The sequence below is a fragment of the Micromesistius poutassou genome (genome assembly GCF_964030765.1).
Source record: "Micromesistius poutassou genome assembly, contig: SCAFFOLD_5327, whole genome shotgun sequence".
Classification (NCBI taxonomy): Eukaryota; Metazoa; Chordata; class Actinopteri; order Gadiformes; family Gadidae; genus Micromesistius; species Micromesistius poutassou.
In genome coordinates, this window is record NW_028180441.1 from 3,329 (window position 1) to 16,315 (window position 12,987).

The following is a 12,987-nucleotide window of genomic DNA, read 5'->3' on the forward strand; positions in this document are numbered from 1 at the left end:
GAGTCTGTGTGGTGTGTGCCAGCTAATTCCTTGGGAGAGGATTGTTAGCCTAGCCCATTTGGAGGAACTCTCGTGGGATGCTCGTTCGGATGCTGCGGTTCCCTGGTTCAGGTGGATGGCAGAACGGGGAAGCACAATCACAGCAGGGCCCTGCCAACTGTATCCCGCGTGTGTGCCGCAAACGCCTCAGTGCGCCGGGCTTAGCTATACCCCCGGTGCACTTAACCAACGTCTGATAATGGCCGACGTCTGCTTTTGTCCCGTTGTCAATTGCGTCTTCATTAGAGACGTGGGGGAGGGCGTTGATCACTTGTTGGAAAACAAAACAACAAATTAATTTCATGTGACATTTATGAGTGCGGGGGCGTGCGTCCGTAGGTGGCCGCTCTAAAGGGGCGGAGTGTGATCTTTATTATCCCTCCCTCCAGCGCTCCTATCGTAGCCTCATGATAATATCAATTCATTTCAATTTATCAGTTAATGAACTCAGTTCATCCATCATCTTTCCTGTCTGGTGGCTGGATAAACAAGACCACAGTTTGAGACGGTGGCTGCTTATCTCTGCCCGCTGCCAATCAGAAGGCCGGCGTCATAGTAATTAGAAGATAAACAATGCCAGGGCTGACCCACGCCACAAATCTGGTAGCGCTATATCGGATCACGTCAACAAGCAATTTATCAGCAGATAATAGACGCTACGACACAGCAACAGCTGCCTGGAATGATTGTATGCATTTTGTTCTTTCACATTCAATAAAAAGTGGTGAATATTGATCAAAGTGACAGGGAGTGGCACACACATGGGTGTCAGGTCTATCACCAGAGCGGAGCAGGTCTGGAATACAAACTCCAGATGGGGGAACATGGTGCGTGTAAGCGATGGCGCAAAGCGTTTTTTATCTTTTCCTTGACCGATGAGTGTCTGCAGTGATTTTTTCACTTTTCTTTCTGCATTTCATTGTCTCGCAGCACGTTCACTCAAGACAGGCTGTGCTCTCCTTGCATTATTTTCTTTTTTTCTTCTCTGCAGCCCTTGAGGGAAGTTTCTCCGACGCCGAAGCACAGTTTGTTTTCCTGCATTCCTGAACAGCTGTGGCCTCAATCAGTCATCCCCCTCTTCTTTTGATTTGAGTGGTACAGACAATCTGGAGGACTACCAAAGAGGAGGAGGAGGAGGAGGTGGAGAAGAGGAGGATGAGGAAGAGGAGGCAGGCTGCCCTTAACTCAAAACAGTCCACTCCCCTCACCTCCCCCCTCCCCCTCCCACCATCCAACTGAAACAGAAACAATTCATCATCTTCCTGTCAACACTTAATTCTTCTATCATTATTTTTTGAGTTAATGTGCTGTCTCAGGTGCATTAACCTTGTGCTCTCCCATCCCCCCCCCCCCCTACACACACGCTCTATCCCTCTGCCAAGCCCCCTGTTGGCCCTGCAGTTGGGGTTAAGTGATTGGGTCAGAGTGCAGAGGAAGAAGTGGACTCCCTGTACAAAGTGTCCAATAATGAGACATAAAGAGGCTGACAACAATATGCTGAACTGAATGTACAGCCTGTCCTCCCCGTTGCTGACGTCCGCTCTGGGCGATGTACTGTGATGCACAATATCAAGCAAGTATTGTGATAAACAAACTAACTATTGGGATCAAAAAACTGATGCTTTTTCTTGTTTTATTTTTTGGGGTTCAAACAGCCCAAAAAAAATTAAAAGCTTTATAAATCAAGCTCCATTGGAATAAGCCATCAAAACAAAAAAAAAAAAAAAGGAAAATCATAGGGAAAATTGAAAAATCCTTTTGTTTTGGCAAGAATGACCAGCGCCACCGTCCAACTTCCCATCGAACTCAGCTTGTCGTGTGCACGTTCAATTGTTCAGAATGGAGTTGGAGGTGGGGTGGGGGTGGGTGGCCAGATGATGCTCCCGGTTAGAAACGGAAAGCTCAGTGAGAAAACGGAGCTGCCAAACGTGCCAGCAGAGCAGAGCAGCCAGCGTTGCCCGTGTCCTCCCTCCACCAAACAACATGTTGACTTTGACTGCCCTGGCTGCTGAGATAGACCGTAGACAGACTGGTATAACTGCTAGCATCTGTTGCACCCGTATAATAAAATGACAGCAGCGACAGACGCAGCAACAGCAGCAGCAGCGGCGGCGGCTGCGGAAGAAGCAGGTGAACCCAATGAATACAAAGACGGATGAATAGCAAATGACACGGCGTCACTTGCTGGAGAATGCTCCAACAAGGTTGAATTCCAGGGACGTTTATATCTGTTCATTTGAAACCAGCATTAACGGTAAGGGAATGTCCAGGTTTCTTCATGACAAAGAGATTACATACAAAGGAAGAAAAGAAACTATTGTGTAAACCATTGTGCGCCTGTGTGCACAAATGACGCACCCCTCATGCATTCTTTAGCCAGGGTTTGATTAATGCGAGCTGTGATCTGGTGGTTCAGTTCAAGTATTAACCGTTTCTCTTTTTTTACAGATGGATGTGATGTTTAATATGCTTATTATTTTGGGATTATCTTTTAATATATTACTGTCACTGCCGTCGCTGTAAGAAGTATTAAAAACTACATGTAATATGAGACAGGAGGAAATAATACAAAAGCAATATTGTTAAAAGTCGTTTTTGTTTAATATGTCCACTTTTCTGTCGAATATGACAGGGACGAGAGCATTGGAGTTTGACAATTGTACAAACTATACAATATGAAACAATATGAACAAAAAATGTACACTAAATTAATTGCCATCTGAACATACATAACGTCTCGCTCTAAATAATGCAAGACTGTCTTAAAGCCCAGCTGGTGGAAATGCATCAAGATAGAAAGGAATTCATCATTTTATAACAAAAAAAAAAAATTGCCAGAAGGATTGCAAGCGGATTACTGGCGTGGCATACGAGGGAATTTGAAAACGTGGCACAAACAAGGCCCCCAACCCTCTAGATGCAGCCCTCTCATGCTCTGTGACAGATGGACCCTCTCCTCTCTTCCCCCACTCTCCCCTGGATCCCATCCTCTTGGATCTGACCCGGCTGGGCTCTGCGGAGTCTTGTGGGAGAGGGCGTTGGAGAGGACGATGGAGAGACGAGGGCTTCAGCGCCGGTGGCAGATGTGCGTTAGGGAACAGCATGCCCTTTAATACCTAAGAGTTAACCTTTTCCCCTACTGGGTCGACTAGGGATATGTGGACATTTACCCCCACCCGTCACCCCAACCTCAACCCGACCCTAATCCCCACCTTCCAGATCTGTTCAGATATTGTGGGGCTATGCGTGTCTCGTGTTACCCCTTGGCCTCTCCCCTTGGTCTCTCTCTCTCCCTCTCTGCTAGGGTCCCCTCTCCATTCACATCTCTGGAAGACAAATGGGGGAGGGGGGGATTGGATCGATAAAAATAAGAAAACGCGATAAAAAACGAAAGATACAGGTATGGCTATAAATGATGGAATAAAAAGCGCCAACAAGGCCTCATAAATGTACAGCCCTGGAACACAAACACACACGCACACATTGAGATGGACACACACACACACACGCACACACACACTGTGGCAACCCGGCCCGGTCCCAATCAACGTAATGCAGAGCACCTGAGGAAGCCTGCTTAAAAGGCTGGCTTCCACGTTCATTCGGGGCTCTCTCGTGGCTGGGTGGACGGAGAGTCCAGCCGTTGTGGCTGCGCCACGCCATCATCTTTTAGTTCTTTTTGTGAAAGAGTCTTATTGTTTAATTAAACGAGCCGTTGTGGCTGAACACCCAACCGAACTGCGTGCTGTTTTGACCAAGGCGGGTTCACTCCCCGAGGCGGGTTGCCACAACACACACACACGAGTCACATACTGCTGGTTTCACAGTGATGGCAGGCGAACGCGGGCGCTCGCCTACTCGGGTCTAGCGCGCCTCAATCACTGAAGACCATGCAGATAGACCCCCGGAGCTCCAGACATGCCATTTACACACTCAAGACCTGCGCTCCGATCGGAAGGCACCACGCATCTCTGTATCTCAGTGCGTAACGAGCATACACTCTGTCAAAGTCGTGCGTAACTCACTGCGGACGACACACTTGCCAGCCTAAGTGCGGGGCGGAATAGGGGGAAGATTGAGTGATAGCGGGGTTGTAATTCTTTTAAATACGCACCAGAGAGCTCCCGGTTCAAGCTGTCGATGAAGCTCTGAAGGTCCACCGTGTCGCCCAGCCGGGCTGAGGAGGACCAAGAACGCAGACGGAAGGGATTATGAATTGAAAAGAAATTGCAAAAAAATGGCATACATTTTTGGACAGCACTTTATTCAAGTTCAGTTGATTGAATATAACAGAGTGCTGTCCTTGCTTTCTCGAAATATTATTATGACCCGGGGAATTCAGCACCCAGTTTAAGTTATAAAGAAGTCTTAGTGTGAGCGTGTTACTTCCTATATTAGTACTACATTTTTGGAACAACAGAGATGGAACTTTATTTTATTCTTTTGTGGTGGAAAAGCACTGCTCGGTTCAGTGGCATTTCCTGTAAAACCCAAACGGAAAAAAACAGAATCACAATCGTTTGCTTTAAGAGCACTAAAACGACGACTCAAAGCCGCTGGTTTCCCGTTTAAGGAGACCGCTGATCTATTGGCATCCCGAGAGCTGCACAGCACCGCGGCTGGCATGTCCCGGGGTCCATTCTTCAACCAAATGCATCCTCCTTATTTAAATGCAAGGGCCATCACGGCCGGGCATCGTTATGCAAAAAGGGAAAACAATAATGTTAATGTACGTGTGCGCCACGCTTGGCTCGGTGCTGCTCATCGTGAATGTGCTGGAGGTAGTCAGGCAGTGTCTGCGCAGGCGAGGGCTCATCAAGGTGAGTGGCTGAGGATAGGAAGATGCACATGTAGTAGATGTAGGGGCCCCTCGAGTACCTTTAGGTGTCAGTGAGATGCCCGCTGGGCGGAGCTCCTCTTGGCTGGTGTTCAAACTGTTACCCAGAGAAGCTTCGCTGCCTTTGGGCAGGGGGGGGGGGGGGGGGGGGTAGTCAGACAGAGATTTAAAAAAAAAAAAGGGAAAAGAAGATAGAATACAAGACTTTTTAAAAAACAACACCAGTGCACAAAGGCCAGGCCATGGGAATGAGTCATAACAACAACTAAGAAAGATGAAGAAAAGAGTCCTGCAGCTGCTCATTATAATAATGAGCAGTACAAATCTTCTCTCTCTGGTTGACATCCCAAGTGAGAGTTCTACCAAGAGCAGACTGTGCCTGATGAAATGTTGATAGGCCGGCCAGGGTACTTAATAATGACTACGCACAGGAGGGAAAAGTACAACACAATTGCTGCTTTTATCTCGTCGTCAATACAGAACAAACACAAAGCTGCAACAATATAATTCAGGCCAATCAACAATTGTAGGTTATAGACCCTGAGTTAATTGTCATTCATTCAAGCGCAATTGCTATAGTCTATCAAACAACCCTATTCTCCTCAATCTGCCCAGGGAGTCTGCGCGTGTGTACTACTAAGTGTGTGTGTGTGTGTGTGTGTGTGTGTGTGTGCGTGTGCGTGTGCGCGCGCGCGTATGTGTTAATGAATAGGAGTTGATTTCAAACTACTCGCAGGAACTAGCCCGTAGAGACTTGGTTGCAGTGTGACAAACACGCAAATTAGGCATTTATTAAGGCGTCTTCGGGCGTACATGTTTCCGGTTAGATGATTAGCCCTACTTACAGTAATCCGAGTCCTCGACGCCACTATCGCCACTAATGCTGTAGTAGTCGTTCGACGCGCCGCGTTTCCCCTCTTCAAGGAGATGTTGGGTCGCGCCAGAGCTGCTCCTGCAAGGCGCTTTAAGTTCCTCCACCACGTCGTCAAACTCACGAAGCACATCTTCAAGGTCCGTCCCCGGGTCTAAAGAGCATGCATGGGTCAGTTCGGAATAATTCATCAATCTATGACATGTTGTTGTCAGAGTTTGGTTATTTCACAAAAGTAGTGGTATAATTACACGTGGGGCCCCTTACACGTGCAGCTTTTAATGAGACAACTCTGGGTTTGCGTAGGCTTGATAAATTGCGGGACGAAGTATTGTAATAGCGGCGGACTGGACTGACCTGTGGTGATTGTCGTGGCCATGCTTCACAATGTGAAGTGAATAACAACGCGGCGGCACTTCACAGTTCAAGTTGAGGTGGCTGACTTTCCTCTGCTCTCTGATGGTTGGAGTGAGGGGTCGCTCGCAGAGAGAAGCAGTGATCATCAGAGTTATCTGCAGTCAGCGGAATATTCCTGAGGTGAAAGTCGTCTACTGTAGGAGGCCCCATGTGAAAACGTAATGGAATCAGAGGCTGATGTACAACGTAATGGAACCATCACCACCAGACGGTGACCGCACATTCCGCACATCCCCCCCCCCCCCCCCCCAACATAATTTGGCATCCGTTTGGAAACCGTTTAGGTCGTCATTTGCATTTTTTTTTTTGCTAATTATAGCCTACATTTTGCTATAGCCTACAAACGATCAACGAGGCGTAAGTGCGAAGTTGGGTGGGTCCTTCGTGTCATGCAGCCCTTCTATGGGACGACAGAGGGCGCTAGAACGCAATTAGTTCGCAGTTGAGTCATCAGATAACATGTATCTGACACAAAATAAACGGCATTATTATTTAGCAATATAGGCGACTAAGTTTAGACACACAAACAGGAAATGCAGGAAAAGCAGCAAAAAATAGACGTGGGGGCAGGCATCTTGTCTGCTGTGAGGGCTGTACAAATTTCCACAGCCTATACAAACTAATTTACTTCCACAATATTAGAATAACAAAAACACATTCATTAGAATGTAACAGTTTATGGATTCTAAAGGCATATTTTATGGATTGGGATGGGGTTTGGGACCTCAGCATAGGATTAAATAATATTAAATATAATATTCAAATTTGGAGGACCACCCCAACCATTTTCAAATGAAAATTACACCCTTGACTAATTCTGCCAGAGCTGAGTGTGGATATATTCTGTGGTTTGGTCTTGGCTGGCCTTCCTCTTGGGTGTAAGTAGCTGTAAGTATTTTGACAGTCAGACCAAATCATCCTTTCCTTGTGACCAGGGGAACATGTAAAATGAAAACCCAGACACCGCAATGTGACCAGTTATAAGATGTCTGGATTCTGTTGACGTGATTTCATGGCTATACGATGCAGAATCCATTGCACTTCAAGATCACCAGTGAAGACCAGATTTTCTTCCTGTTAAATTGAGCCATCATCTTTTATCGTATAAACAATTCAGAAAGTATGCATGATTGACCGTGGATCATTTCCCATAGATTTAAGAGAAGAGGGAGGGGAAAAAAACAGTATCACACACCACAAACTAGATTAATAAAGCAGTGTGGTGACATCCATAATGCATAAAGACATCCTTCACCTAAGGCAACTGTAGCTTTAAAGCTGTGAAGCCGGTCACCACGCACTGGGCTTGGCTAAGACGCTGGTTTAGGGAGCTGTGGCTTTACGTCTATGCTGATGGGTTTTGTAAAATGTTTTTGCCCATGCAGATCGATTAGAAAGGCTTGTATTAAAATGACAACAGAGAACACCATGGTCCCTGGCAAAAAAATAAATAACACAATTCCTTTGTTGTCTACCCATGTCAGAAGCAGTGTTATTACGCACAGTTCCCCAATAAGTAGATATGTTCACACTTGCACAAAGGACTCAAACAAGATTAAGCCTCTCATGGCTGAGTTTTAAGTAACTATGGAAACTTGCTTTATAACAAAGAAAAGCAGGAGACCCTGTTGTACTGCTAGACCTTGGGCTGTGCCCAATTGCTTCGAACTAGGCTGTTGTATTGTAGGCGGGGCCTATGATGAATTCTCTGTACAGGTATAAGTTACCGGAACTGGCCCAAGCATTTACTCTCTGGCAGGTAACTCAGGTAACATGTGTGAGGGCTAAGGGCCATGGGACTCTAGATAATATGAACTGGGCTGGACTTCTACAGGTCAGTACAACACAACATTAAAAATACTTTTTTTTTTATTTCCACAAAAAAATATTTGATCTTCAGAGCATTATATATTATATTTTGTGTTTAAAATGAAAGATAGTAGGACGTTGAATTATTTACAGATTAATTCTTTAAAGTTCAGGCTTGTAAAGGATAACAGACAGACAGTCAAACGTGACCTTGTTTCCGACATTAAATATTTACCCAGATGTTACATTTCAAATGCACTACGGTGAATAGGTTTTTGTTGAACACCAAAGACCTTTTGTCATTTGTTAAATGTTCTGAATTGCTGTAGAATCAAGTAATTGTCAGCGAGTGGATTCATATGACTGACCTTTACGGTCCCCACTTTTACAAGTCCTTACTAATGCATGAAGGTAAAAATTAATACCACTTTGAGTTAAGGCAAGTGAAATCGTTCCGACAGTTTTTTGACAATTCAGTTGACAGCAACATGGTTTGTTGTGCTAACCTAAGCTGAATGCATTTTTCTCCACCCTCTCAGCATGTGCTGGTTATGGTCCATCTTCGGCAGATGGTGTGCGGTACCTCCCGATTTTACATCGCAGAAGAACAAGAGGCTGGCGTCCGTGTGGGGACCCTTCGCCGAGACTTCCCCCCTCCGTTTAAACTGCTAAACCTTAACTACCTGTGGGTGGATCGGAGCACAGGGGACCTCTACACTGCTGAGCACAAGATGGATCACGAGACGCTGTGCCCCGAGGAGACAATGGCTGGGGAATGCATTATTCCACATAATGCCATCGTGGGGCCCTCTGGAGACCTTGTACAGTTTCATGTAGTCGTAGAGGACATCAATGACAATGCGCCGCGCTTTGAAACCGTTGAGATCCGCCTGAGTCTGCTTGAGGATATAGAGGTGGGCAGCAGTGTTCCTCTGGACGACCGCGCCACAGACATGGATAGCGGAGCCAATGGGGAATTGCTGTATGACCTTCAAGACTCCGACGGGGTCTTTTGTTTATCAGTGGAGAAGGGAACCGTTGTTTCGCTGGTTGTCTTAAGCGCGCTGGACAGGGAGCTCCAGGATACGTATCGCATGTCTCTGGTGGCCACCGACGGCGGATCCGAGCCTTTGAGTGCTACGGCGACTCTGATCATTGACGTGATGGACGTCAACGACAACTGTCCGAGGTTTGTCTCCGACAGTCCCCAAAGAGTCACCGTGCAGGGGGACGCCGCCAGGGGAACGCTGGTCACTCAGGTCAGGGCCAGCGATCCAGATCTAGGCCTGAACGCTGCCATCACCTACTCGCTCAGTCCCAAGGTATCCGAGCGGGCCAAAAACCTGTTAAGCCTGGACGGCCTCACGGGGCACGTCAGGTTAACTCTCAACCTCCAGACTGACAGCGCCGAGGAGCTGGTGTTGCACGTGTTGGCCAGCAGCCCGCACTGCCCTCCGGCAGACACTCAGGTAACGGTATCCGTGCTCCGCTCCACAAGGCATACACCGGAGATAAAGATTGGGTTCATAGCGGAGCATGAAAACCAGACTATACTGTTACCGGAGAACCTGCCCCCTACTGTCTTAGCGCTCCTGGAGGTGAGAGGGAACAGTGGCTTAGGCGACGCGAGTCTTAACATTAAAGGAGAGGTGCCTTTCACGCTTAGCCCGCAGAACGGCAAATATCTCCTTTCCACCTCCAAACCTTTAGACCGCGAGATGAAAGGGGAGTATCTTATTTCTGTGGGGTTTTCTGGGGCCTCGACAGGAGGCCACAACACGGACACAGGCTCTGGGCTAGAGATCAGGGTGCTTGTCGTGGATGTCAATGACAACATTCCTCAGTTTCTCCAGCCTCATTACCATCTGGAGGTTGTGGAAAACAAGCCGCCAACTGGGCCTCTGCTGACCGTCAGGGCTACAGATGCAGACAGCGGCCCCAACGGCCGGGTCACCTATAGGCTGGGCAAATACACAGCTGCCATCTTCAGAATGGAGAGCCAGACCGGTCAGCTGTTTGTGACCGTCCCATTGGACAGGGAACAGCAGGATGTGCACACAATCAGCGTGTTGGCACGCGACAATGGCTCTCCTCCATTAGAATCGCTAACAACCGTTTCCATCCATGTGCGCGACCAGAATGACAATGCGCCAGCGTTTGTTACACCGCACTTCATATTTTTCATCCCCGAAAACCTCCCGCCGCTCGCCCACGTGGGCAGGATAGGAGTGACGGACGCGGACGTGGGGGAGAACGGCGACGTGGAAGTTTGCGTAGTAAACACCACTGCCCCCTTCGTCGTGGACAACGCCCAGGGGATGCTGAGGTGCACCACCAACGTTGACCGGGAGACAGTCGACCGGTACGAGCTTCACCTGCTCGCCTCGGACCACGGCCGCCCGTTCCCTTTGACCTCCGTCGCCAAGGTCACCATCTTTGTCGAGGACATCAACGACAACCGGCCAAGAGTGATTCTCCCCGACAGCAACCTGTCCTGCCTGACCGTGTCGCCGGCCACCGCCGCGGGCACCATGGTAACGAAGATCTACGCCACGGACGACGACTCCGGGCTGAACTCGGAGATCACATACACCGTCGCGGCCCAGGAGCCGGCCCCCCACGGCAGCCCCTTCCGGCTGGATTCAAGGTCGGGGAACATCACCCTGACCCAGCGGCTGCTGGGGACAGACCTGGGGATGCATCACCTGTTCATCGTGGTGAGTGACGGCGGGAAGCCGGCCCCCCTCCACACCACCGTTTGGGTCAATCTGCTAGTCAACGAGACCTTGGAGCCCTGCCACCTGGACAGCCTGCCCAGGTCTCTGCCTTACAGGCTGGCGCAGACACCCTCCGAAGCCTCCGTCTGTGACGCCAACTACGCTCATCTGATGCTGTTAGCGGGTCTAGGTACGATGCTCGCATCCATCTGTCTGCTTTGTGTGACAGCTGTTTTATACCTGAAACAGAAGAGAGGGTTGCGGGGAAACAGGAGGGGAAAGGAGGATGAGAATTCGATTCCACTCAGCCATACAAAGAGGCACTATGATGAGTAGCACACTAAAGCAAACAGTTAGCTTTAGCTCTATGTCAACAGTGCAATGAATGTTGAATTTTCAACTGCTGAATGCACACAAATGCAGTTGTGGTATTGAAATTTGATCCATCCATTGGTTTTCCAAACACTCTTGCCTCATTGTGTATAATCCAGGCAGTTCTTTTCCCATTGTTTTTGTTCCTAAAGTGTATAGTTTTTAATTTCCTGCATGACAAGCCAGCACTAAATCCCGAATATCAGGTGATTCATATTCATGATAATCAAGCCACATCGCAGATGAAATAAGGTTAACTTGATAAATATGGGATTGAATATATAAAAATACACACAGCGTGAAGGGAAGAGACGTAGGAGAAGAACAGTAACTGTCGCATACGGCGTACACAGCATTAGTCACTGCAAGGAGCACATATTCCCCCTTGAGCAATAAATAGCCCTGAGACCAGTAACTTCCCTGTCTCTGAGGACTCCTCTCCCCGGAGAGAACAGAACACCATTCTGTCTGGCTAAAAAGACGGAGCTAATGATCCTGCTAAGTTGATTAGCTCTCTCTCCCGTTTCCCTCTTTGAGTGATGGAGAGTATTAGGTATTTAGTCGCACAAAGGGGTTTAATGTTCCTTTGGCGGAGGAGGTGATGAAAGTCCCGCGAGGAGATGCTTAGAGAACCCCCAGGCCTACAGGCGGGGGGAGACCGCCAGGGACCGTTTTTGGACAGGTGAGCGGCAGGACCTGGAGAAGATGACTGACACACACACACACACACATATACACACACACACACACACACACACACACACGCGCGCACACACACACCTCTCTGCTGTTATCCGATCGGGCCTCTACTTAGCCGCATTGTGCTGGGTGTCACCCTAAGGCCCTGCTCCAATGGCACCGCCACAAAGATGGAACATAATGTACTCGGAAGAATAGCCTCTAGTCCCCTTTTAGCATGTTTACATCAAAAACCTGCAATCCAAGAATGGATCATCTTTCCATTCATACCCCGTTACAAAGCTTCCGTTGCTATGCTTTGTCGTGATATATTGTCCTGCTATCTATTGTGCTACCGAAGGTTATCTTTATGTAATCATAAATGTGTTTACCGCTCACTGTTGAATTACGAATAATCACAACGACGGTTAATAAAAAAAAGCACACGCTTGACACTTGATTGTATGAGAGCTTTGATATTTGACTGAGAGCCAGAAGCAGTTTACATTGTTAATCGAACAACTGTTTATGTATTTAATGTTCAGAGTCTGGGTGAGCACATACACGGTGCAGTTTTTAATTTGGACGGCCTTTGAGCCAGATTCAGCTTTCAAGGGGAGTGCTTAAACCCACCTAGGACACATTGAACTGGTTTATTTAACATGCATACATTAAGGAAATCCCATAAAGGGGCAGCAGAAGCGATAATGGTCTTGATGCCCTGGTTTATTGTAATGCCAGTGTATTAAAATAAGCTGTGACATTGCACCCCCGGTTACAGTCTGGGACTGCATCAGTAGGCCTATTTGCTGGTCAATTTATTGATGCTATTATTTCTAAAGTCTATTTAGTATATGAACCAACCACTATCCAGTGGCAAATATCAACAGGAGCCTATAACTACTGCCTAGTTAATTATATGAGACTAAGTAGTCTAATTCTGCCATACTAAATATGTTCCAATGGCTTATCAAACAATTAATTTAGCGATGTATGGTCTGCACTTAAGGTGCTTGTTAACAGTGTACAAAACAAGACAGCGTTGGATTATTTTAATTACTGATATTGTCAAGTTCAATTTAATATCAAACTTAAGAGCATTTACCAATATAAACACTGACTGTGTAAACAGTGCTTTGAAATATCTGTCCCTACAATTACATCGCAATAGTTAACCAGACGTCTGGTTCCAATCATGAACCCAAATGCACAATTAAAACTGAGTGGCGAGCTAATACTTCACATTA

General features: G+C 47.4%; 2 protein-coding genes across 2 annotated transcripts; one reads left to right on the forward strand and one right to left on the reverse strand.

Annotated features, from left to right (window-relative positions):
- Positions 1-2,626: 2,626 nt before the first annotated feature.
- On the reverse strand, positions 2,627-6,356 carry LOC311370796 (regulator of cell cycle RGCC-like). The gene is made up of 5 exons (XM_084489103.1): positions 6,105-6,356; positions 5,722-5,901; positions 4,918-4,998; positions 4,154-4,216; positions 2,627-3,365 (listed from the first exon to the last, which is right to left on the reverse strand). The coding sequence occupies exons 1-5, from the start codon at positions 6,124-6,126 to the stop codon at positions 3,358-3,360; spliced, it is 354 nt and encodes a 117-aa protein (XP_084345229.1). The 5' UTR covers positions 6,127-6,356; the 3' UTR covers positions 2,627-3,357.
- A 1,507-nt stretch (positions 6,357-7,863) lies between these two features.
- On the forward strand, positions 7,864-11,026 carry LOC311370797 (protocadherin-20-like; the record flags this gene model as incomplete). The annotated part of the gene is made up of 2 exons (XM_084489104.1): positions 7,864-7,923; positions 8,513-11,026. The coding sequence occupies 2 exons, from the start codon at positions 7,864-7,866 to the stop codon at positions 11,024-11,026; spliced, it is 2,574 nt and encodes an 857-aa protein (XP_084345230.1).
- Between the last annotated feature and the right edge of the window lie 1,961 nt (positions 11,027-12,987).

Excerpts from the sequence above, each read along its gene's own strand:
- LOC311370796 (XM_084489103.1), bottom strand. The coding sequence starts at position 6,126 with ATGGCCACGACAATCACCACAG. Across the intron at positions 4,999-5,721 it reads CGTCGAGGACTCGGATTACT|GCAGCGAAGCTTCTCTGGGT; the intron begins GTAAGTAGGGCT and ends CCCTGCCCAAAG. Across the intron at positions 4,217-4,917 it reads CATCTCACTGACACCTAAAG|CCCGGCTGGGCGACACGGTG; the intron begins GTACTCGAGGGG and ends GGTCCTCCTCAG.